The following is a 26,144-nucleotide window of genomic DNA, read 5'->3' on the forward strand; positions in this document are numbered from 1 at the left end:
AATACGATGACATAACCACTTAACATTCGCAAACTATATGATACATGTATAAAAATTGATATATCTTAGACTTTTTGCATATATAAAGAATATATTTTTAAAATGAATAAACGTAAAAAATATTGCTATAAGGAAATACGACTTTGAAGATTGGCGGGTCAAAATTGAATATAAATTTGATACAAAAATTTTTTCAAATATGTTGTTTCATGCATATATTAATTTGTTTAATAACAAAATCCAAATACATGTGATGGTCTTAAACTATTGATTGTTACACCATGTAAACTATAAAAAAAATTATATTTGAAATAGGTATATAAACATTTAAATATATGGTTAACGTTAAAATTGTATACCACTAATGAACTAAAATAAATATATAAATTTATAAAACCGAAAAAGAACACCCGCGCGGTTGCGCGGATCAAGTATTAATTACGATCGGAGGTTTACATGTCTTCTGAGACAGTCTCCCTCAACTTTAACGGACTGGCGTTACAATTTGTAAAACAAGATACTAACCAAAGAGGGTTATGATTTTGCGATGTCAAGAGGAGATAATAACCAAAGAGAGGAAGCAAATATCAACTGGTACAGCTCTGTATGGAATGTGCCTACAGCGCCAAAAGTGAGAATGCTAGTATGGAAGGCACTAAAAGGAGCGTTGCCAACAGGGACAAGACTCCAAGAGAGACACATGAACGTTGAGACAAGCTGTAAGAGATGTGGAATCCAGGAATCTATACCTCATCTGTTCTTCCAATGTACTGTTGCGCAGGAGGTCTGGGCTCAGGCACCATTTACGCAGAACATTGATTTCAGCGGAAAGATAGATTTCAAGGAACATTGGGACGTGGTTAGAGAACTAACCTGTCTCCCACCGAGTGGAATTTCAACAACAGCGCTTGCGCCTTGGATCCTCTGGTCATTATGGGTCAGCCGAAACAAACTAATCTTTGATGCCCACTCTTTCCCAGCAACAGAGATCCTCACTAATGCAATAGCGGCAGCGAGAGAATGGCAGAATGGTCAAGTTAAAGCCCCACAAAAGCAGAGGACAACCGACTTGTCACCGGTGAACGTAGAAAACACTATTTTAATGAGATCTGATGCTTCTTGGAAGGGAGATCGCAATGTTGCAGGCCTGGGATGGGTCATCTATGGAGAGAATGGACCGATCAAATTCTCAGCAGTAGAAGAGCATGTCTCCACGCCCCTGATGGCGGAGAGTATTGCGATGCGAGCAGCACTTGTGAAGTGTAAAGGGATGGGAGTCCATCGGATTGAAGCAGACTCTAAGCAACTGATTGCTTGTATCAGGAACGAAGAACCAGTGCCAGAGATCTATGGAATTGTATCAGATATTGTAGCTTTAGCTTCTGAGTTTGAGACCATCTCGTTTGGATGGATCTCTCGGTTGTTATTGCTGATGGCCTTGCCAAGCAATGTGTTGTAGTAAATGAGGATGTTAATTCCCTCACCTAACGCTAGTTTTATTAATGAAGATCGTTAGTTGTGTTCAAAAAAAAAAAAAAAACTACTGAAGGTGTAAATTAAGATAGGGATACACGAAATTTAACTGAAGAGTAAAACAATCAAAGTCTGATCACTCTTATTCTATGCCAAGATACAAGAGAAAAATTAGACTTTTAGTGTTTATATGTGTTTTTCAAAGTTCTTTGACGATTTTTGAACAATGAATCTTCCTCTTTTTTTCTAACACTTAATTTCTGATTTTATTATGTATTATTCGTCAATGTCCATAAATCCTTATATAGAGAGTTAGAAGTGCGAGTTAGAGTTGCAGTAGTTAATACTAATAGTTTCAATGGTTAACACCAATAGTTGCAATAGTTGATCATAAAAAATTGCAATTGGTGATCACCAAAATTTCAATGGTTGATTTCTAAAAGTTTCGATCACCAATAGTTACAATGTTTGTTTATATAGTTGCAATTGTTCATCTAAACAAGACATAGTTTATGTAAATTATTACAACCATTAACTTAACTTATAGCATGAAGAAGACCATGGTCGCTGCGAGAGTGTCTAATTTCAGCGTTGTCTCTGTGAATGAAGACCAAATCGCTGCAAATCTAGTCCAGCTCTAGCTAGTAAGTTCTTATATCAAGAAAAAAAAACTCAAATCCCTTTTCTCTTTGCTGCTCAATAGTTGCTATCAATGCAATGGCGATGCAAACTTTAGTAAGAGGAGTCTCGTTCCCATCAGTGGCGGAGCAAGCATAGTATCATCAGGTGGGTAACTCACATAACCCATGTGAGTTTTTGTAAAAAAAAAATACATGTACTTTTTAAAGAAAATTTGATGAATTTAACTTATTATTGATCCTTGTAGAATACATGTATTATCGATTTGATCCCTCTAAAAAAAATTCTCCCTCCGCCATGGTTTCCGTATGTATGTTCAAAGAGCCAAGACCACCGGGTGCTCTGGTCGGGTTTGGTTCATTGGAATGGCTTCAATCCATCTTAAAGAGAAGCCTAATTAATTATTGGATCTTGGAAAACACACGGGGATCATATACTACTGAGATCCTGACTATTGTACCTAGTCATATTAGATGTTAACATATAAACAGTTATCAACTTATGAAAATTGAAATAAAATAAATTATGGAATTTTTATTTGAAGTAATGTTTGAAGCTCGTGAGCCATAGAAAAGACAAACACATTACAACCATATTGGCTATGTATTTGTCAATACAATGACTTATTTTTATTCCATGGAAAACAAATATCGAACTGCTTAGTTCCACCGTTAAACCTACAAGGTCCGGTTGGTCTTATCTTCCACACGCAATTTTGGCACCAGTCATCGCCAGCAGTATCTCGGTGGTCTCTAAATATGTCGAAATAATAGATTCCATTGGGAAACGCAAAAGAACAGAAAAACAATGTCCTTCCGAAGAACTGACGCTTAAAACTAAAAGACCATGACCCGCCAGGTTGCAAACTACGGTCACCAAAATCATCGTTCTTCGATTTACAATGAAAAGGCAATGATACTGTACCACCAATATCGTTGATTATTTCTACAGTAATTTTTCCGAAAGGATTAAACACATCGTTTGTTGATAGTAATGATGGACCGTTTGCAACAGGAATGTTGTTTCTTGTGTCGGCATGAGATAGATCTGTAGCTATGAAGACAATCAATATGAATAGTGATGGGTAACGTTTTGGAATATCCATTTTTGTGGTATATGAGACAGTGATATTGTTTATAGTTGTTGAATGAGAGTTATATATATATATATATATATATATATATATATTTTTGGTTGTTGTTTATAGTAGTGTATCCGGTTGCTCAAAAAAAAAGTAGTGTATCCATATTTTGTTGTTTATAGTAGTGTATCGCAATGCAGTGTCAACGTTACTTCATGTATATGGTCAAACTTTCAAGTCAAGAACGTTAACTATAGTGACATTTTAGGTTGACGTATTTGGGTCATTTTCATATTTTTATTTGATACTTAATTTGAGAATTATGAAAATCAATCCCGTAAAAATATACCATATTGATTCAGTGGATCTAATTAGAAATAAAGATTGATTGTTTCCATATGTCTCATCTCACGACTCTCACCCAACTTTAACTGATTGGGGTCACAACTTCTAAAATAAACAAAGATATTTGTTTTTTTTTTGTAAAATAAATTTGTATCTAGAGATATTTGTCAATTAAGATAGTTGTACAAAGAATTATTTTAAGATCCACATAATGTCTATTACTTATATTATTAAAGAAGGCTATAGCTTGGAAGATGGCTTTTTGGCAGGGCCTCTTTTCACATGTGCCCAATTAAAACATCTGCAAGTAGAACGACCGTGATCTGATTCTAAAATACTAAAATTGTAATTAATTTTAAAATTTAAGGCTATAACTTCAAAATAAAAATTAAACATATACTAGATTTTGATCCACGCTTTTAATTATATTTTGTTATTTTTTGTTTGGTTCTAGTTCAATTTTTGGTTTTTTGATTTTTTAATCCAAAATATTGGAACTCTTCGGCTATTTATGAATTTGGATTTGATTTCAGTTTGACTATTTTGGTTAGGGCTGGACAAAAAAACTTCGAATTTGAAGAATACAATCGAAACTGATCTGAAAATTAATACCAAAACAAAATTGGTTAAATATCCGAATGAGTTAAAAAAATTGTATCTAGAGAACCGAAAACGAAACCGAACCAAACTGAAGTATTTTGGGTACCCGTATGTATCCAAAATAGATTTATATACTTAAATATATTGATCATTTTTAGATTTAATATATTAAAAATTATCCAAAGTATATATGATATTTTGAAATTTTCCAAATTTAAATATCTAAAATAGCTAAACAATACTCAAAACACCAAAAATATTTGAAATATCTATTGACTTCCTAATCAAATATTCATGCCAAACCAATTTAAATGTTAAATTTAGGTTTTAGCATAGATTATTCAAACTTATATGTAATATATTATTTTATTTTTATATTTTGAAAAATTTACCAGTATTATTTTGTGACTTTTTAGTGACTATTTAAATAAACCACAATTTTTGTGATTATTTCGTAGCTATAGCCGAGATTTCTAATAGTGGAAATACCATCAGATAATAATTTGAAAAAAAAATTGATAATAATTTGTAAACAAATTAAATTTAGTTATTTTTTTGGATAAAATATCAAATCTATTGATCACTTTGAATAGTTTATGTATACAAAAGAATGCTATAAGAATAAGAGGAAGAAATTTTTTTTTTTGATCAAACTAAAAACACTGTATTAATACATATATATGTGATCCTCGGCAAGTTCAGAATAGAGAGACCTCAAACCATCTCTGAAGCATCCCTGGGTGTGAAATTTGTATTCAAGTGATACAATTCGATTTTGAATTGCTTTGTCGACCATTTCGCTCCCACCAGAGGTGGTAGATGGGTTTCTGAAAAACCATCAGAGCCAAGATTGAGTCGACCTGAGTGAGTCTTACATATGTTGAAGCGCATTTAGAGTGTCAGTCCAGTCCGGATTAACAGTCACACCCAGTAATTTGAAGTAACTCCCAGTCATACCGTGAATATTCAAAAAGATATGACCCTCATCTCATCCTTTTTCCCACACATTGTACAGTGTTGTTGACCACCTCAAACATCTCCTTCTTTCCTTTGTAGATAACTAGTTCTTAACAGCAAGCCAAGAGATAAAGGAAAACCGAGGTACTCCTTGAGTAAACAAGATGACATTAAACGAAGAGAATATTCAAAATGATAGGATCCGTCGTCTCATCTTTTTTCCCACACATTGTACAGTGTTGTTGACCACCTCAAACATCTCCTTCTTTCCTTTGTAGGTAACTAGTTCTTAACAGCAAGCCAAGAGATAAAGGAAAACCGAGGTACTCCCTAACTAAACAAGATGACAATAATCCAGCTCACATCCTCCTTTCTCACTCATATTTAGTCCCATGTTCTTGAGGCCAATAACTCTTTTCGATAATCATCCCATATGTAACCATTGTACCTCATCGTCACCTAGGATCAATAAGTTCATGAAATATGTGATGACGGTGGCTACCAATATGACATCCCTCATCATTCGCAGCCTCACGAACTTTTGTGTTCTATCCCTGCTGCATCTATTATTTTTCTAGTATAATAGAATGCTGAATATGATATGACTAGATGATAACCCGTGCGAATGCGCGGAATGAATTTTTTATACTAATGTTTGTTCAATAAACGGTTTTAACATTTTGCAACACTACAATCTTTATCGATTGTAAAATGACGAATACAAATGTTGGTCTCTAAAATGTATCATAGGCATGGATGTTCGGGGGTTCCGTTGGTATCGGTTCGATTGATTCAGATTTTTGGATTTTGATATTATGCTCATAAGTCTCATTCGGATTTTACTAATTATCGGGTCGGCTTTGGTTTGATTCCTTCTGGATTCGGTTCGGATCAAATTGTAAAAGATAACTGAAATCGTCCCAAAATATATTTTTTTAACTCAAAAATCGACAGAAAGAATTCAAAATATTTAAATTATTCATAAATCAAATTTATAATAAATCAAAACTATCTAATCTAACTAAAATATATTAAAAATAACAAATAAAATAAACTACAAAAATCTTTCGAATACTATAAAAATCTAAATTACCTTAACATATATAAAACATTAACATATTATACTAATTTCAGATATCCTTGGATTATAGTTCAGATTTAGGTTCGGTCCAGATTATAACCAAACCCCAAAGTACTAAGCTCATAAGTCATACATAACTTCCATACCAAGGTTAGCACGGTTAATAATATCAGCCCAAGTATTAAAAACACGTCCTTGACTATCAACTACTGATTGGTTGAAATTGAAACCATTTAGGTTCGTTCGGATATTTTTGTATTAACGGTTCGGATCCAAAAATTGGTTCGGGTTTAGGTAGGTACTTCGACTTAGCGTTATAACCCATGTTAATTATTTTTAAGACTTTATATACACAAAAGAAAATTAAGTATTTCGGCTAACACAAATCACCAAAACCATATAGGCAAAATCAATTAAAATGACGAAAGCATATTAGGTTTTCTACTCTCAGTTTGTTTACTATTGACTCTCCATTTTCTACTATTATAAAATTGTGCTTTTGTTTTCATTTCTGTTTCAGTAATATGAGTTTTGTTTATGTTTTTAACTTCTTCTATGAGTTTGGTGGATTATATAAGTGTTAATTTAAAAAAATGGATATCTATAAACATTAGTTCCACTCCAGATACATATCTAAGAATCAATTTTTTTGAAAAAATCACTGGCAAACTCTATTCAGAGGTTAGTATTCAAATCTAATATATTAAGCTGTTATAAAATATAAGTACAAACTCGAAATATAAATGTCTCTCTAGTATATATTGACCAGTTCGGTATAAAAATCATCTAATTCTTGAAAAACAAAACAAATTACTTATTTATTAATCTACACTTTTGAGGTTTAGTTACTTGAGAGTATTCCGATAAAGAAATATATAATACTTTACCATTCTAGTATATGTAAACTATGTATATATTAAGAACTGTTTTATTTATTAAATGATAAACCAGAAAAAGTATAATAAATAGTTTTAAATCTCTCATTTTTACAATTATAATATCTAGACAGGGTATTATGGAGAAACAAATATTAGACAAATGATCAAATCTCTCATTCTTCGAAAAACTAAAAAGGAGGTGATTGGAATCTTGTCATGATATTTCATTAAAAGTTTTTTATGAATAAATATCAAGACTAAATTATTTAATATGAATGAAATAATATATATATAGTGCTTCCTATATTAAAAAAACACTTCAATTTGAAAAAGTATATTTTTGAGATTGTGAGGATCAACTAACATATTAGAAGCCACATATTTAAAAATAATGTGTATACATAAAAGTATATACATTAAAGTAATCACATAAATCAAAATAAATTCCTTTTGTTAATTTACAATCATGTTTTTGGTAAATAAATCAAAACAATCATTTTATTTCCTTTATATAGTATATAATTAAACGTTAGTGATATTGACATATATATATATATATATATATTATAATATATTTTAATATAAATATTTATTATTGACACTTTCTACTCATATGATTTTACTAACTTTTATATATTTGCTGTAACAAAAATTTAAACCGTTAATCACAAAAATTTATGTGAGATTTTTCCAATACAAATTTAAAAATTAAAATATTAAGATCTCAATACTTTTTCACTACAAATTTTGAAATTAACATATTTATATATTTCATATAGTATATAGTATATAAGTTAATTTAAATGAGATATATATATATATATATGTATATCAAAAATATCTATTAATGAGACTTCATATTCATACAATTTATGATCATTTGTTTAAGAAACGAAATAATATTGCTTTGTAAACTACTAATCAATTTGATTGGTAGCTTAATAAAAAAGTGTAACATATATTTATATGGAACAACTTATTTTTCTAAGGATTCTAAAAATCATTCTAGTAATGACACGTGGCTACGAAAACATGTTGTAATGTCTCAAGATTAATATATAGGAGATATAAGCAAAAAATAAACAAAACATATGAATAAAAAAAAGTAAATGATGAATATATTTAATTTGGTTTACCAGTTGATTTTATCTATGGAAAGTAAGAGATTCTGTTAATGATGTTGAGGGTAACTCTTGAATAAAATAAGTTGCACAAACACAACATACATATAGAAATATCTTGATTCAAAATTCCAAAGCTAATGAATTGCGGGTTCAACTGAAAGTTTCAGTCTATATAAAATGTATCATACACTTGCGGTATCCTGGCTATTTCTTGTACCGAGTAATTTAAAACATATCAACAATTATCAACTTAAAAATTAAAGTAACAAAAATATTGGTATGTTTTATTTTATATCATATTCGAGGCTTGTGAAACATATAAAAGTCATATGCATTACTTTCATATTGACTATGTCTTTTAAGAACTAATTTTTATTCCAACTAAAACAATTATCAAGCAATATACCAGACCACCCGTCGTCATTGGAATGCTTACAAGGTCCACGTGGTTTTATCCTCCACAAATACTTCTGGAACCATAAACCTATTAGATTATCTCGGGGCTCTTTATATATGTCGAACCAACGCTTTCCATTTGGCAAATCAAAGGAACAGTAAAACAATGACCTTCCAAAGAAATTACGCTGAAAATGAAATGACCACGATCCACCGGGTTGCAATCTCTGGTTACCAAGATCAATGTCCTTTGATTTACAATGAAACTGCACTGTACTACCAAAATCGTTGATGATTACTACCACTATTTCGGCGTGTGATAGATCTGTAGCTACAAACACTACAAGAAAAAATAGATATTGTGACAATATTTTTAGTCACAATATACAAATATTTTGTCACAAATTCTCTATTGTGACGAAGATGTGACTATTTCTTAACGGTCACAATAAAGTCGTCACAAATTTAATTGAGTCACAAAACTGTCACAAGTATAGAGACGATTACGATAGTGTTAGTTTTGTCACAAATTGTTACGTGATAAACGTAGTCACAAAACGACACAAAGAGTTACACAAAATTACGTTAGTAAATACGTCACAATTTGTAACATCATTCTTGTCACACATCTGTTACAATTTATAACTAAATAGTCACTTAAACATTCGTGGTAATTATCAAATAATCACCAAATAATTTGGTTATTGCGTGGCTTTTTAATTTTTTAAAAAAGATATTTATATTAAAAATTAATTAGAAAATTTAATTTAATTTAATATTAAATAAACATGATTCTTTTTATAAAAGTTAAATTTATAAGAAAAAGAAAATTGTAACTAAAATATATTTTATTGATTATCTGAACCACATATTGGTTAACTAGGTACAAAATAATTAAGTTGGTATTAGATAACCAATTATAATACAAACCAAAGCAAAGAAAATTAGGGTAACACTGGTCTCCTTTGCCTCCATCAAACTACAGCAACCAATCGGCATTTGTAGATTCTCGTTCTGCCCTTGTCTACACCCCCGCTATCCTGATGAAAGCCTCGAACAGGGTAGTCGCCCGACGAAGTAGTGGCTCTAGCTAGCTACATCGATCTGTATCTGAAATCTAACACCAAATAAAATCAAATCAACCAATCTGGAATCTGAAAAAGTAACAAATCAAAACGGAAAAGAAATGAAACTGAGAGAGAGACATACATCAACTTGTTAATACCATCTGCATTACGTACGGATCAGAATAGTCGTCGAGAGGCAGTAGGGTCGTGAGTTTCTACCTTTAATGAGGGAGAAGAGCGTGACACTGAATCTGAAACATTATAAATTAAAATCACAGACAGATAAGGTGAAAGAAAGAGATGTTCTTAGGGAGAAGAACATGAGAGAGATAGAATCAACCGGATAACTGAAACAAAAAAAAAGGATCAAGAGGATTGTTGATTTGTTTGGAGAAAGAGAGAAAAGAGTGGGTGGAGGCTACACGAAATTAAAAAGAAAGAGGCAGAGGAGTAAAGTAGGGTTATGAGATAGAAGTATATTCTCAAAACGCAGTTATAAAAAAAAAAAGGTATATTCTCAAAACGTGGGATAACTAGATTAATGCCAAAAAAATGGAGCCAAAATGAGTTGTGTATATTCTCAAAACGTGGGAAAACTAAAATAGTTTTTTTTTGTTAAAACTAGATTAATTTTTTAAGTATATTTAATTGTTATATGTTGGTGTAATGGTTTACGAATTAAATTTTATGATAATTTAAAAAAAAAAAATTAAGACATAATTTAGAGTTTAGAGTATATGGTTTCATGCATTTGTTTAAAGTTGAAGGTTTGTTATTAGAGTTCGTGATTTAATTTCTATGACTAAAAGTCTAAGTTCAAGAGTAGAGTTAGGATTTAGAATTTGGAGTGAGGGTATGTGATTTGAAGTTTGTTTTTAGGGTTTGGTGTTCAGATTTATAAAAGATTAAAAATGCTGGTTTTTAAAAAGTTTATGTAAATTTAATTTCTATACATATTTTTTAAAAATAAAATTTATTAAGTTTTATATGTAAATGTTTAAAGTATTTGTATATAATTAGTGATTATTTTTTTTGGTTAAAATTAGTGATTACGTTTTGTTTATTATTTATGATTTTAACTATAGTGATTTAAAGTGTCAAGGGTTATCTTTTATTATTTAAGGTTTGGAGTTTGGGGATTACAATTTGAGATTTAGATTGAAAGTATGAGGTTGTGGTTTTTAAATTAGAATTGAAAATTAAAAAAGTTGTATGAGTGTAAAATATTAGTTAAGTTTATAGTAATTATAATTTATTACTTTAAGTGTAAGGTTTAATCTTTATAACTTAAAGTTTGGAGTTTACGGTATGGTGTTTGGAGTTTTGATTATAGATTTAAGATTAATGTTTGAATAAGATTAAATTTTGAGTGAATTTTAAAGCATATGGTTTTTATAATAGTGACAAAATATAGTAGTATTTTATCTCACAATTAATGACTAAATTAAAAGTCACCACCCCAGTAACAAATTGAGATGATATATGATTACAAACTTCAGTCACGTGGGTGACATAATGGAAGTCGCGAAATTGTATCTAGTAGGGACGAGTTTTAGTCTCGATTCCGTAACATCATTTGTGACTAACCACTTCGTCACATATTTGTAACTTTTTGTAACGTTTTTTTGTTACTTATACATTCATCACAATATTGTGACAAAATATTTACGATTTTGGGACAAAAAATTTTAGTCACTATCTAGTAAGTAAATAGTCACAATATTGTGACAAAACTTTTTGTCATAAAATTTAGTCACAATGTTCCCTTTTTTTTGTAGTGAAAGATAATCAATATGAAAAATGATAGGTATAGTTTTGGAATTTCCATTTGTGTGGTATAGGAGAGTGTTTTGAGCTAACATGATGTTGTTTGTAATTGTTGAATGAGTTATATATACATAAGTACTAATGTATTGTAACGCAGAGTCGACCATCATTTAGATTTAGTTTAGTAAATGTTATACGAATATTACTTGTTTTTTAATTAACGTATATGGTCAAACCGTTTAGTGTAGGAACGTTATTTAAGAGACATTTAAACAGTAAAATTTTAGATTGACTCATCTAATCTATTAAAAGAGAAGTACAAATTGAGACTAACCCTTAAACTTGCATAATATTTACAGCCTAATGCCATTGAAATAATTAAATGAACATATTTTTAAGTAATCTTTGTCTTTTCCAAAATTAATGAAGTAATAATTACTCTTAATTCTATGTTTTCCTGTCTTTTTAAAAATTAATAAATCATTTCATAAATTAAATTCACAATCAATTAAATATAAATATTTTAACTTATCTATATCATATTAATATTATAAACATTCATGAATATCAATAATATACACAAAATATTTAGGGCAGTTGTCAATAATAGCACATTTTGAGTTTTTGTCTCAAAAATATCACTAGAAGGAGAAAATCACAAAAATGACATTCATTAAAGGGTAAAATATCTATAATACTCTTGGTTTAAAATTAAATTAACAAACAAAAATAAATGAAAACAAATAAAATAAAAATAAAAAAATGAACTTTTTTTTATAGTTTCAGATTATATGTTTTCAGATTCAAAATTTTTTATAATTTTTTTTCAAAATTTTTTTTTCAAATTTTGTTTTTATAATTCAAAAATACTTTTTGAAACTGTTTTTAAATTTTTATTTTTAATATTTTAGTATTTATTTTTTATTTTATAAAATTTTAAACCCTAATTCTAAAACCCCACCCGTTAACTCTAAATCCTAAGGTTTGGATTAATTAACCCAAGTGGTATAAGTGTATATTTACCTCTTTAATGAAATCTATTTTTGTGACTTTGAACCTTGAGTGCTAGTTTGAGAACAAAATCTTGGTTTGGTGCTATCCTAGTCCTTTTCTCTTATTATTTAGAGTTTACTATTTAAAGGGTGAAGCTGGTTTAATAAACTTGTATAAATAATTATAAGCATTTATAAATAATTTAGAGGAAATTTCATGTTTATCACTTTCATAGTACTATTATTCATTTTTACCACCACTAAAGTATGTATACTTCTATACAAAAAAAATAAACTTATTAATACATTTTAAATTATTATCAAAATAACGAAACCAATTTTTTTATAAATATACACAAAAAGTCAAATTAAATATATGGGTTTCATTAAATTATAGTTGTATTTGAAAATAATCCCACGCTTTAGAAATACAAATCAAAATCTAGTGTAGAATTTGAATATACGAATACTATTAAGTTGTTCATTAATGAATGACACACGACTATATATATATATACAGTAGACTTAAGCTTCTTTGTGTTAGAAATATAAATTTTCTAAATTTACTAGAACTTTTTCCGGGCTACGCCCGGATTATTTTCAAAATAGAAATTAATATATTATTTTATGTGAGTATGTACACATGTATAATATTACTGCATTGTAAAAAAATATGATTTTTTAAAACTATTTAAAACTAAACTTTATGGTTTTTAATATCTAAAATATATTTCCAATATAAATAACCAAAAAAAAATTAAGTCTTATTTATAATCTGATTTCTCATCTTTATCTATGTGAGTTGTCACTATAAGAAACTGTTTGATTCATAATTATTTAAATTGTTTCTGGTTTTAGGATCAGTACTGAGTTTCCATTTTTATTTGTGGTTTTATAAGTTGTATTTTTTTATCTGACTTTTCATTATACTCTCTTTGTTTTATATTAATTATTTTTTAAACTTAAAAGTATATGTCATTATAAGTGTCGTTTTATATTTTAAATGTAGATGTTTATCATTTTTCAGTTTATTCATGTTCTCTTTCTTTATTAATTATCAAATACAAACAAAATAATATCTTAATTAGGGATATAATTAACATAAAATTAGTTATTTTTTAATATGTGTGAGATAATCTTAAACGCATATAAAATGAAACAGAAAGATGGAGTATGATTTTAGATAATCTATATGGATGTAATGCTCAACATCCGACAAATATATTAATTGTGGAAAGAAAATCAGTTGTATTCATACAACAATAAAAGATATAACTATCATGATAATTATGTAATTACTTTTATTTCATGGGGAGAAACCAGATAAAAAAATCAAGATCATAATAATGTTCTACATCATTTATTTTTTATGGGTTTCCCTAATAAGTTCACTTTTTTATGGCTTTTCTTGTGCACAGCATATAGTATCTACACAGAGAACTCAAAGACATTTGTTTAAAAAAAAAACCTTTTAGTAACTGAATGGAGGGGCATTTGTGGTATCAGTGGATGGAGAACACTTATGTATTTTTTAATTTTTTATTTTAAAATTAGGTGAAATTTTGTGTTTGAATTTGCTTTTATTTTGTAAACATATTGATAATTATACTTATACCAATTTTACTGGATATTTGTATAATTGTTTACGTTTTTCTGCTGTAAACTAATAATATGACTTTATAGTTTTTGATTTTTTTCAGTAAAAAGCTTTTGTTTTTATAAATTAGTTTTACAATATATGAAACCAAAACTGAGTGACACGACTAACATCACAAAGATGATAATGTAATTTTTATGTTATTTTCTTCTTATGTGTCGCGTCGTTGATGTACTACTAATATTTTTTTTGTATCTAAACTATTAAAACAGAAGTACAAAAAAGAAATAACCCTTAATTTTCCTCAATATTTACCACTCAATGCCATTGGCATTAAACTCAACGTTTTTCCTTATTCTTATAAATCAATAGAATTGTGTTCGTGATTACTTAACCACAAAATGTCAAACCAATTGTCAACCCCACGTATCTTTGTTAATTATATTCAATATCATACAATTATTTCCTGGAATCGTACAATTATACTATAACAAAGATGTGACATTAGTTCATCTTCCTCTTCCTCTGCTTAATCAAATGAGTCTAAAGAGACACTTCTACTTAGCTTTTCATCATTTTATTAGAACCAAAATTCCACCTTGATAATACCTTTGTTAAGCTTGGTCTGGAGAAGCAAAACCACCATATTATATAGTTGTACGTCCATGTCATTGCCAAGTTGATAACGCCTGCAAAGTGACAATATTTTGATCATAAGTTATATCAAAATAAATCTATATTCTATCATTCAATATCCAATCAAAGATAATAATATTATCGTTTGAATTATTTAATTCAAAATCAAACGACATCTTTCTAAATATTTCAACAATATTTTTATTGTTAAAAGTATATCTATATTTAATCATTCTCCATAATAATTAAGATATCAATCAACTAATAGAATATTCTTTTTTTAAGTATAATCTTGATCATCACGTCAAATATTTAACCATTAAATACCTAAATTCGTTATTATCTTGCATATCACATGAAATATCTACTTTTTAAATACTTAAATTCCTGTAATGTCGTTAACTTTATAACAACAAAATCAGTTTTGGAATCAAATCGAATAGTATATTCGCTTTCAATGCTAAAAAATCATGGCTACCTAAATCTGAAATCATTATATGGTGAATACCCTACACTTTACAAACTATCTATATATACAGCTATCCCAATCACGTGAAACACACATCAGTCTCTGCAAATACTCCAAAAATGTCTATGACTACTTTTCATTCTGTCACAAAACTCAGACCTTTCAAAAATAAGTGGCGAGTTCAAGTTAAGTGTTTACATTCTTAGAGGCAGAACACAGCTTTTGGAGACAGCTTTGAGATGGTTTTAGCAGATTAATGGGTAAATAATTTTTTCTACATGTTTGTTAAAATTTAACAGGTTACTGCTTTAACAAACTAAACTAATAACATCATTTTTTTTGAAGGGAAACAAAATCCAAGCCTCTTGCAAAAAAATACATAATACAAATTTTTATTCATATAAATTATAAAACGGCTCAACATAATGGGCTTTGATTGCTGTTTAAAGATCACGGGTGTGCGGATCAAAAAGACGTAAAAAGGTTACGTGTTTCTATTTTTTTCCCAGAAAAAAGTGTAAATGGGCTTCGATTACTGTTTAAAGTCCACTATAATTTTGGTTAAATATTATAATTGCTAGAGCTATCTAATCTAAAAAATGTGGGTTTGGTTACTTTACCAATTTATATTCTTGCTGTCAATATTGTTTTCCTGAGATTTTTTTGAACTAAAAAAATATTAATTTTAAATATTGAGTTAGTAATCAAAAACAATTTTCTATAATTTTTTTAAACAGCCAAAATCTACACTAAACCTTCTAATATTTTACACTGTAATTTTTTTCTTACCAATTTAAATGCAAAAAAATATAATCTAAAAATAAACACAAAACAAAATGTACACCATATACCAATGTCAGAACTAACTAACCTATGAAAAAATATCAATAATTTTACAACAAACCAAAACAGTTGAATTATGGACAACATACATCCGCGCGGACGCGCGGGTCAAAATCTAGTTCTACTTTAAAATAAAAATTCTTAACGTTTTGAATAATGTTTATGAAGTTCTTGAAAATGAATTTGTTAATAATGTTGAACCAAGTATAAATTTTCATATGTTATTTACATTATTTATCAAAAAACAATATCGTACATGGTTAATTGAAAATATTTTTCTGATATTTATATATTTAAGGATTGTTCCTTTGTTGTTCAATATATTTGTTTGGAAGAAACTGTTTGTTTATCCGTATAAACAATATCATAGTTGTTAATTTAGGATAAATCAAATGTAACTATATAATTAAAGTGAGAAATTAGATTACAAAGATGTAGATTTTGGTTATAACATTAAATTTGGAAGTGTAAAACTACGTATTACCTTAGAAAGTTAATACAATATTCTAAGGAAAAAAAGAAAGAAGAAGTTAATACTCCATCTGTTTCATATTAAGTGTTATTTTAACCTTTTTTTTATTTAAGAAAAATGTCATTTTAGAATTTCAATATAATTTCAGCTTAATATTAGTTACAAATGCATTAGTTTTATAAATAATTCTGTTTATCTAAAATACTATTGGCTGAATAGGTATAACTAATAAGAACTTAAATGCATTTCAATTATATTTTTAATCTATGTGAAAAATGACAAAGTGGCATTCTTTATGAAACGGATGGAGTACAATACATACAGTAAACTCTGCATTTGAGTTCAAGAATCATTTTTTTATTATCTTTTTATGTATTTTATCTCTCAGTTAATATAAAATGTGATTTATTCAGATATTTTTATAGATTACTAAAATTATTTTCAATATATTTTCATAGATTTCTAGATTATTTGATCTCCATCATTTTGTGATTTTTTGATGCTTACACATTGTTGAAAAAATGTTTTTTTTATTTGCACGTTACTTATTAAAATTGTTTTTACTAAACACATATTTATCTAGATATAAGATAATTTTATTTATTTGTATTGATTGATATTTAGATTTAGAAAACAAATCGAACATATTAATTTGACATAATCGCTTTAATCTTTTATTAATAGTCAATAGGTTCATAATACAAAAACATGGATATTACCAATCTACCTATAAGAGCATCTCCAACACATTGGTATTTTCACCTATATAATAGCATTTAGAAGTGAAATTTCTCCAACCCACATATATGTTTTTCTTTATAATAGAGATCTCTATATTTTCCTCTATTTATAGAGGAAAAAATAGTATTCCTTTATTTTTTACTTTATATTTAGAGATTGCTATTATAGAGAAATACATTGGAGCATATCTCAAATCTATTATAGAGTTTCTCTATTTTATATGTGAAAATAGGATAATACATTGAAGATGGTCTAAGTAAAATTTGGTGTTTAGCGATCAAGGTACCATCATATGAAATTTTGGATATTTACCTAATTAGAGAGAATGTTTTGTGTACATAGTACAATCTTTCTTATTAATATATACATAAAATATTATTTTTATGATTTTATTGGTTAGTGTTTGCCTATGTGGCATATACCAGAGAAACTAAATCAGCCCCTAGTATATATAAGATTTTGTCCACACTACCCATTGGTTTTATTATTTAATTTATTTTTAATAATATTAATTTTATACTTTTATTATTTTTTCCTTGCTTATTTCATGTAATTTTTAATTTTTTTAATTTGAATAATCTTTTTATAAAAATGAATAACAGTTTATTATTAGAATATAATATATGTATTATTTTAATTGATTGAAACTGTCCACTTAATAATTTAATTTTATAGAATTTATGTATACATTTATGTGTCTTATTTTTTTTTAATTTAGATATATTTTGTTATCCTAGTCTTTATTATTTCACTTTTTGTTTTGTACTCAATTGTTTTTAGTATTCTAATCAGATGAACTGATCTATTTTTTATTTCTAAGGATTGAATTTTGGGAATTTTTAGAATTAAAAAATCATGTTATAATAAATTTAGTAGGTTTTTTGTGAGAGTAGGAAAACTAATATTTGAAAATGGAAGGAAAAGAAAATATCGTAGATAAAGTCTAGGAGTTATCATTATAAAACTTTAACAATTCTAAATCAAAATAAGTTACACAAATTAAATACAGACCATACGGCACTACCAACAAATTAGAAGTAGATGAAAGTTGACTGTTTTCATATTGAAGAATCAATAAATCCAAGTATTAATGATATTCTTAAATTAATATAGCTGACGGGTCACGGTAAAATAGTAGTGTCGAGCTCGTCAATGATCACTAATATTCTGACTGAAACTGAATACACATGAAGTAGTGCAGCTTCCTGATCTGAGTTAAGGAGCTAATGTACATTTCTTTCTTTTGATATGGACCTGCAGACACCTTGTCCTACAAAACCTGTCCATACTCTGAAAGCAGCCGACTCTTTGCTCTGCTAGTTAGCAAGGATCTTGCTTCTTTTTCCATTGATGGCAAAAAAAATTATGAAGTGCATCATCCTGTATTGCTCATTCCAGAGTTGAGCATACTTACTGCACCAACACTTGGATAGTGTTCACTGCGTTCACTAATTAGCCTATTCATGCAATTTTCAGGCAGATTGAAGGTGACTTGAAGACATTTCTTCTCTTCTTCTCTTCTATCTTCTGAATGAGAAGCCATTGCACACACTCAAACTTGCTAAATGGCTTTTCATGTTACCACTAACTCCAAAAACTGATGGAAAAAAGTCTATTACTCCATCACCATGTTGGACTTGTTGAAACTACTGCATTCTCCATCAACTGCAGCCTGACAAAGAAAAATAAAAAGTATATCAGCCTTGATGTGAGGACAGTTGTTCTTGTAGTACTAAATCCAGCTTAAGAGTCTATAATATGAATTTGTTTGCAGAGTCGTACCATATGTCGTGAACCCTGAAGAACAGCATAAGGATTTTCTAACATTGCACACACAAAGTTCAATGCCTTCTCCTCTGGCGCCTCCTTTGCATCTTCAACTCATCAACCTTCAACTCAAGCAGCATTAGAACTGTCATCCATACAAAATACAGACCAAAAGTATAAAAGCACACTGACCATATTTTTAACGCCCAATTGCTCAGCACAATACCCAAATTTTGTTTGCAACCTCCCTTAGCCCCGCTTAGCTGCATATGCTATATTGTGATTTTCTCTAAGGCCTCTTGAACTGCCCTTCATCAATAAATCCTACACCGGCAGGAGAATGCAAGTTGAATCTGGGACCCACATCATCAACTTTTCTTTATATTTCTGCCACTTTAAAAGACTTAATGAATTATGCAAAGAAGATATTGATTTAGGTTACACCTAGGAACTGGTGTAAAGCTCACTACCAATTTTTTTAGCTGACATACTACTCTAAACGCCATCTGGTGTAAAGAAACCTATGCTACAACTTGCAGCTAATGCATGAAAACATTCAGATTAAAAAAATAAGAATTAACCAAGCATAAAAATATCTTTGTATCATGGGAACTCCAATATAGATGGAAAAAGACAAAACTTGTTCATAGATTCCTAACTAAAGCAAGATTTTGTTATCTAATATTATTATTACTGGTTCATAGTTAACATGTCTCATGAGTCATGATCTTTACAGCTATTTATAATAATTGGTAATCAAAAAATCTCGAACCTTTTGGGACGAAACCGATACCAAGACATCATATTATGTTCGGAGATGCTGAAAAAAAATAAAAGAAGAACCATGATTTGTAAACTATATAGCCCAAAGGTGCAGCTTTGAAGAATTGATCTAAAACCAAATTATGGAAACAAAAACCCAGAAGGTTATCTCTAAATTCTAAAATAATCTATACCTTTATTGTAACATCCCGAGTTGTGATATGTGAAAAAGGCTTAAGATAATTGATTTGGCTACCTATGTCACCAAAGTTGACTTACCTTTTCCGGAACACATCCTGAAAGAACTCCAGAGTTAAGCGTGCTTGAGCTGGAGTAGTGGAAGGATGGGTGACCTATCGGGAAGTGATTCGCGATAGCGTGCGAGTGAGGCCAAAGCATGGGAAAAGGTCGGGTGGTGATTGCAGGGTCAGTAAACAATGATTTCGAGCCTTTGGAAAAAATTAACGGACCGACCGTCAGACGGGATGGGGCCCACGGGCCGAGAGAGCGGGCGTGGGTGGCCCATTAGCCGTGGGCGGGTCGGAGCATTACATTTATATTTCAAGAAATTGTGTTTGGTATAGGGCGGATATGGTGGGATGAAGAAGTGTTGGAGGAGGAGCCTTCATATCACCACAGCAAGAACTTCAACAGCTCCAAATGTTCTAGAACTACCAACAAACAGAGATCGAGTCTGTGAACGATTTCAAAACCCATCAGCATCTTGATCCAATAAAAAATTGCAAAATATAGAATAAAGGGAAACTTTCGGTGGCTTTAAAAGATCCCATAGCCAAAGCTTTTATATTCTTTTATGGGGTTGTTGATTTTGGTTGGATGTAAGATTAGATGAATAAATTTATATAGGAAGAGAAACAAAGAAGGTGAAATGAAATCACGAAGAAATGAATAGAAACATAATTGAATGTTTTAAGAGTGGATTGATAACGGCGAATTGCATAATGTTGAAACGACGAAACAATGAAAGTGAAGGAGAAGAGTCAGAAACGATTTGCGATGAGAGATAGGCTTGAAATGGTCCAATTCAAAGCCCACATGAATGGCCCGGTTGTAAGATGTATCGAACGAAGGATGAAATGACATGGAAATTTGAAATCTTTTGATTGGTCTGAATATAAAATCTGACGTGGACAGCTTGAGCATTGAGGATATGCAACTTTTAGTATGGTATAGATGATATACATTTAAATCAGCCTAATTTTTTCGTGATTGATAGCATATATAATATTCTTTGATTTGACTTCAAAGATTTTCACATGCTATATTTCATAATAAGAAGAGTCTATAATAACTTATGAAGCAAGATACACATCTTGATTCCTAAGTTATCTTCAATAATTTATTATTGTAGGGAAGGTTTTTCTTATATATATAAGTGACTTCTATGTAATCAAATTAATTTAGTTATACTCTCAAGAATTTTTTTTTAAAAAGAACAGTGAGCCAATTAATATTTTTATTGGTTGGTCCACGTCTCACGTAACAAAATTATTTTCATTAAATTTTTCTTTTAGTATTTGCTTTTAGTTTGTCACTTTGAATGGTTTGGTTTTATATTTATAAGTCCATGTTCTCTCTATAATTCAAAGATGATAAATCCAAATATTTAAAACATATAGCTAGTATTTATAATTAAATTTATTCAGTGTAAGTTATGACTGTTGATTAGTTTAGATGATGAATGTTATAAGATCAACAAGGTATTATAAACAATAGTTATACATGTGTTTAATGCATTAATAATCTCAAATCAGTTTTGAGGTTTCCAACTTATGGACATTCATCTGAATTTGATATGATGCGCTTACAAACTTGAGCTTTGGACCTTAGAAATTGCTGTAAGATCAAACATATTTACCAATTAGACTTTATTAATTTTATTAGAGACTCTATAAGGATATTAGAACAAATATAATATATATTTTTCTTGTAACACCGCAAATATAATAGATAAAACAATGATTCAAAGATTGAATAGTCTTAGTTTCGAGCTAAAACAACATAGGAAAAGTAGTGGAAGATCTATCTTCATATGTGAGTTCAGCCTATATCAATTAGTTAACTAGTTCAACTACATACAAGTAATGATTTAGCACATGGGGGAATATATACATATATAAATAAATACGTGTAATTCAGTTATTTACTGAATGCTCCAATGACCAAAATAATAGTGACAAAAAGGATAACACAATTTGGATCAAATAAATTTATAGGAGATCAATAAATAAAGTGAAAACATTGATGGTATATTTTGTAATTTTGCTTATATTTTGCTTATAAATAAAGTGAAAACGTTGATGGCATATTTTATGAAGGAGGATGAGGGAAAGTGGTGGAAGGAAAATAAAAAAAAGGAAGATGAATATTTGAATACTCTCTACTCCAGTGATGAACATCTATTTAACCTTGTCATTGATTGTGTGATGGGGAAATTCTACATGGATTCACTTGAAGATCGAATGCTCAATGCGATTAGATGGATAGATATGCTAAGGTGGACTCTTTGGAGGTCATTGGAAATGTGAAGAGAATAAGATGGTGGTTGATTCTTGTTTTATCTTCAAGAATGTCAAACAAGACATGTATGTGAAAGCAACCATACTTGTGGAAGAGAAAAGCTACACATACCTAGTTGGAGGAGAGGTATTGAAGCATGTAAGGTTCTATCAAATCATGGATAGAAAAGCCAATGTTTTGAATGAGAGGATTGAAAAAGAAAAGAAGAGAAGAGAGAGTAAGAGAAGAAGATTGAAGAAAAGAATAACTAAAAAAACAAGAATTGAGCAATAATTGAGCAAGATTTGGTATTTCTAAACTTTACAATTTGTTTTATTTTTAATTTGTTGTTTTTAGATCTCATTTGTTGTTTTTAGATTTGAAATTTGATAGTTTAAATTATAAATTATTTTTATTATGTAACATGTTAATTAATCAAGTGAATGTTGTGTATGAAATTTGAATTTTAAAATAAGTATTCGTTTATTGGAAACAAATATGATTTATTGTACATTGTTATTGACAAAGTATACGATCAGTAGTCAAATGTTTTCTTACATATTTTCTCTATTTTAATGTATTAAGAGTAAGACCAATATTCAAATCCAACTATGTATGTTTGATTGATCAAATTTGACTATATTGGATTAAGTGGACCAATATACGTAATATCATGCCTTTGTTATGCAACTATAGATCAGAATAAAACTATGTATTATATGTGTTACTGTGATAGGTTATGTCATGATTTATTCATAGGATATTTGATAGAGGGACAATCAGATCACAAACGAAAGAGTGGCAACATGACAGTCAATCCTTAGAGAAAGAGATCTGTGCGATTTGGAAATGCATACATGAAAACACACATAAAAGGGAAGAAAGGTTGATCCATGTTTCAAAAGACCTGAAGCGCTTAAGGAACCCCTAGTTATCACATTTTCTCGGGTTTTTTTTTTCATCTCGTGTTGTGCTGTGCAAAGAAAGGTTGGTAAATGTTGGTGTGTTGGTCGGACTTAGAAAACACCAAATTATACCTTGCAAGCGGAATTTTTTAATGAGATTAGTGGCTATGATGATCAGTACAAATAAATATTAAGATGATGAAGAGTATTTGCGGTTGATGATATATGACAAAGAGAAATAATTGATGCAGCCCTTAGATTAAAGATGTGTGTATGAACTGATTTTACAAAGTCGCAATGTCTGAGAAGCTTATCCAAGGGTGCATACTTAAGTTACATTAATCTACACCGTAAAGAGTTGTGGATTCATGAACAACTTTAAAAGCATAAATGCCTTGGAGAAGCATCTAGGAAGTTTATATTAGGAGTTTGAGTATAATATTCTTACTCCAATGGTGTGTTCCTCAGTTCATCATAGAAAACTCAAGGAAAATAATGTTAGACACATATTTTGGTTTAAGTACAAAGCTAAAATGAAACCAACATATATTATAAAACATCATTTGTTATTACATAATATATACTAATTATTATTTATGACATTATTTATACTATTTATATTACTTCAAAATATAACTTTTTATAATATTATCACGTTACATTTTACTTTCAATTGATTTAGTTTGAAGGTGGATGTGTTAACTTATTGTCGTGAGAAAATTAGTTATTGTAATAATATTAAAATTTGATACTTTTAAAAATTAAAAAAAACATTAGTTATTCTTACATTAATTTTTTCTTCGACTATATCAAATTGAAATAGAAATCAAATAAGAAAAATCATTACATTTTCCTTACTTTTTTAGTTTAATAATTTTTTGTTATCTAACAAATAAAAATGTTAGTGGTTTTTTCAGCCCAAACTAACAAAATTTAATAAAAATTACAATATGGTTTATAATAAAAATATTATATTTAGCTTTTCAATACAAAATTTTTTTTAATCGTTTTATAAAATTAAATATATTTTTATATAAAATAGTTTTAATATAAATTCAATCCCTAGTATACAATAAAAGTAAACCTTGAATGTGGGCTGGCCAGTGGGTTTTTAGAATAGCTTACTGAATAAAATGCCTAGGAAAGTTTACGAAAATTACATACGATTGCCACTAGGCTGCTTTGACTAGAGCTTGACCTCTTCTCCCAGTGAAGAAGGAACGATACAGAGAGAGAGAGAGAGAGAGAGAGAGAGAGAGAGAGAGAGAGAGAGAGAGGGAAATCGAAAACTCGTCAGCTAAAAGAAAGATTCAGCGAAGATGAGTACCATGAAGTTCTGTCGCGAATGGTAAAACACGAATCTGTTGTCAATTATTATTATTATTATTATTATTATTCTTCTACTCAAGAGTTTTGATTTTAGGTTTTCAATTTTCATCTCTTAGTTTTGTCTGAATCCGTTTCGGTTTTACCTATGCTGTCAATTCGAATAAAGCTCCGATCTTTCTCTCCATCTCTTACCAACTGTATTTTTCTTGTTCAGTAATAACATCTTGTATCCGAAGGAAGACAGGGAGCAGTCCATACTCCTCTACGCCTGCCGTAATTGCGATCACCAGGTTAATTTTGTGTTCCTCCATGGCTTTTTATGTCTTAATGAAATTAGGGTTCCATGGTTTTTATGTGCTTTGAAAACAAAGCTTTGTTGGGTTTCATCAAATTAGACAGACTTTAGCTGAAACTGTTTTGGTTCACACTAAGTATCCACTAAGCATTATTGTTGTTTGATAAAACTGATGCTATTTCCTCTTTGTTCTTCTCCTAGAGACTAGTGTCAAATGCGAGAAGTTGAGTTTAGATCCACAATCCAGCTTGTAGTGCTTTGTTACCTTCTGAGCAAATGGCAATTAGTTATCTTTCATGTCGATTGTTTGATAGATTACCGCACTCTTGATATGAATCGTTGAGATCTGCAGTTTAGTCTAGTGTTGTTGTGGCCATGGATTTTGCAGGAAGCAGCGGATGACAACTGTGTTTACAGAAACGAGGTTCACCATTCTGTTAGTGAACAAACTCAGATCCTCTCTGACGTTGCCTCTGACCCGACTCTTCCCCGCACCAAGGCCGTGCGCTGCGCCAAGTGTCAACACGGCGAAGCTGTCTTCTTCCAGGTTAATGCTGCTACTTCTACACCACCATATATTTTATTGCTCTCTACTTCTTGTTTATATAGCTCGTGTGTGTGATTGTATCTGCAGGCTACTGCTAGAGGTGAAGAAGGAATGACTCTGTTCTTCGTTTGCTGCAACCCTAACTGTGGCCATCGCTGGCGAGAATAGAACTAGTACTTGTTTACATTGATTTCCCCTCTGTAATGTGTTCTTTGACTTACTCTGCTGGAAGTGTTTTCAGTTTGGAGTTTTCTGTGTGTTCAAATAAATATGAATACTGTGGCGGGCCTGGCGGTTATTCTCGATTTTTCAGGGTCTTTTGTGATAATTATAAACTCTAGAGTTTAATTTTAAATATTTTTGATTTACAGTTTATGATTTATCCAAGGGTTCAGGGTTTACCCAAGGGTTTAGGGTTTAGTGATTAGGATTTAGGGTTTAGTGTTATTAAAATTTAGTTTTTAATGTATGATTTAGGGTTTAAGATTTTCAAACGTTTAGAGTTTATCCAAAGTTTAAGGTTTAGGGTTTAAGATTTAGGGTATAGGGTTTAGTATTTTGCTGAAGACTTAAAAATATTTATTTATTTATTTTTTGTAACTATTTTTATGTATTTTTTTTGTTTTATTTTAAAAAGATAATCTTATTTGGAAATTCAATGTTGTTTCCTTTTTTAAAAGATATCAAATATTAAATACTCAAACACTATTGGTTGGTGAATCTAGAGGTTCACCCTAGGGGGTGAACCCAAGAATTACTCATTTTTCAGGGTCTTTTGTGATAATTTTCCTTTTTCCTGAGTCTAATTATTTATTTTCTCATTTATATGGGGGCCAATTGGGAAATACTGTGGCAGGCCTG

General features: G+C 29.6%; 3 protein-coding genes and 2 long non-coding RNA genes across 6 annotated transcripts; 2 read left to right on the top strand and 3 right to left on the bottom strand.

Annotated features, from left to right (window-relative positions):
- The first annotated feature begins 547 nt into the window (after positions 1–547).
- LOC103849887 lies at positions 548–1,459 on the top strand. The gene has a single exon (XM_009126600.2). It carries the CDS (start codon positions 548–550, stop codon positions 1,457–1,459), a length of 912 nt encoding a protein of 303 aa, XP_009124848.1.
- A 1,169-nt stretch (positions 1,460–2,628) lies between these two features.
- LOC103849884 (S-protein homolog 2-like) lies at positions 2,629–6,297 on the bottom strand. Its single transcript, XM_033277682.1, has one exon. It carries the CDS (start codon positions 3,215–3,217, stop codon positions 2,723–2,725), a length of 495 nt encoding a protein of 164 aa, XP_033133573.1. The 5' UTR covers positions 3,218–6,297; the 3' UTR covers positions 2,629–2,722.
- A 3,107-nt stretch (positions 6,298–9,404) lies between these two features.
- LOC108870605 lies at positions 9,405–10,101 on the bottom strand. The gene is made up of 2 exons (XR_001957142.2): positions 9,784–10,101; positions 9,405–9,691 (listed from the first exon to the last, which is right to left on the bottom strand). It is a non-coding gene; the product is annotated as an uncharacterized LOC108870605 (long non-coding RNA).
- Positions 10,102–13,277: 3,176 nt separating this feature from the next.
- LOC117127476 lies at positions 13,278–23,986 on the bottom strand. The gene is made up of 2 exons (XR_004450538.1): positions 20,240–23,986; positions 13,278–19,881 (listed from the first exon to the last, which is right to left on the bottom strand). It is a non-coding gene; the product is annotated as an uncharacterized LOC117127476 (long non-coding RNA).
- A 237-nt stretch (positions 23,987–24,223) lies between these two features.
- On the top strand, positions 24,224–26,081 carry LOC103849513 (DNA-directed RNA polymerases II, IV and V subunit 9B). Of its 2 annotated transcripts, XR_004450537.1 has the most exons (5): positions 24,224–24,460; positions 24,656–24,731; positions 25,125–25,283; positions 25,371–25,597; positions 26,054–26,081. XR_004450537.1 is itself a non-coding variant. In XM_009126264.2 (4 exons), exons 1-4 carry the CDS (start codon positions 24,432–24,434, stop codon positions 25,449–25,451), a joined length of 345 nt encoding a protein of 114 aa, XP_009124512.1. In that variant the 5' UTR covers positions 24,224–24,431; the 3' UTR covers positions 25,452–25,656. The 2 variants fall into 2 exon arrangements, 1 of the variants encoding a protein (XP_009124512.1); XM_009126264.2 differs by lacking the exon at positions 26,054–26,081 and having other exon boundaries at positions 25,371–25,656.
- The last annotated feature ends 63 nt before the right edge of the window (positions 26,082–26,144 follow it).

This window comes from Brassica rapa, chromosome A08 (assembly GCF_000309985.2).
Source record: "Brassica rapa cultivar Chiifu-401-42 chromosome A08, CAAS_Brap_v3.01, whole genome shotgun sequence".
In the NCBI taxonomy this organism is placed as follows: domain Eukaryota; kingdom Viridiplantae; phylum Streptophyta; class Magnoliopsida; order Brassicales; family Brassicaceae; genus Brassica; species Brassica rapa.

What these genes read in the sequence shown, in the direction of transcription:
- LOC103849884 (XM_033277682.1), bottom strand. Translation starts at nt 3,217, where the DNA reads ATGGATATTCCAAAACGTTACCCATCACTATTCATATTGATTGTCTTC.
- LOC103849887 (XM_009126600.2), top strand. Translation starts at nt 548, where the DNA reads ATGTCAAGAGGAGATAATAACCAAAGAGAGGAAGCAAATATCAACTGG.
- LOC103849513 (XM_009126264.2), top strand. Translation starts at nt 24,432, where the DNA reads ATGAGTACCATGAAGTTCTGTCGCGAATG. An exon ending in ATGAAGTTCTGTCGCGAATG is followed by an intron (nt 24,461 to 24,655) that starts GTAAAACACGAA and finishes TTTCTTGTTCAG; the next exon opens with TAATAACATCTTGTATCCGA. An exon ending in GCGAAGCTGTCTTCTTCCAG is followed by an intron (nt 25,284 to 25,370) that starts GTTAATGCTGCT and finishes TTGTATCTGCAG; the next exon opens with GCTACTGCTAGAGGTGAAGA.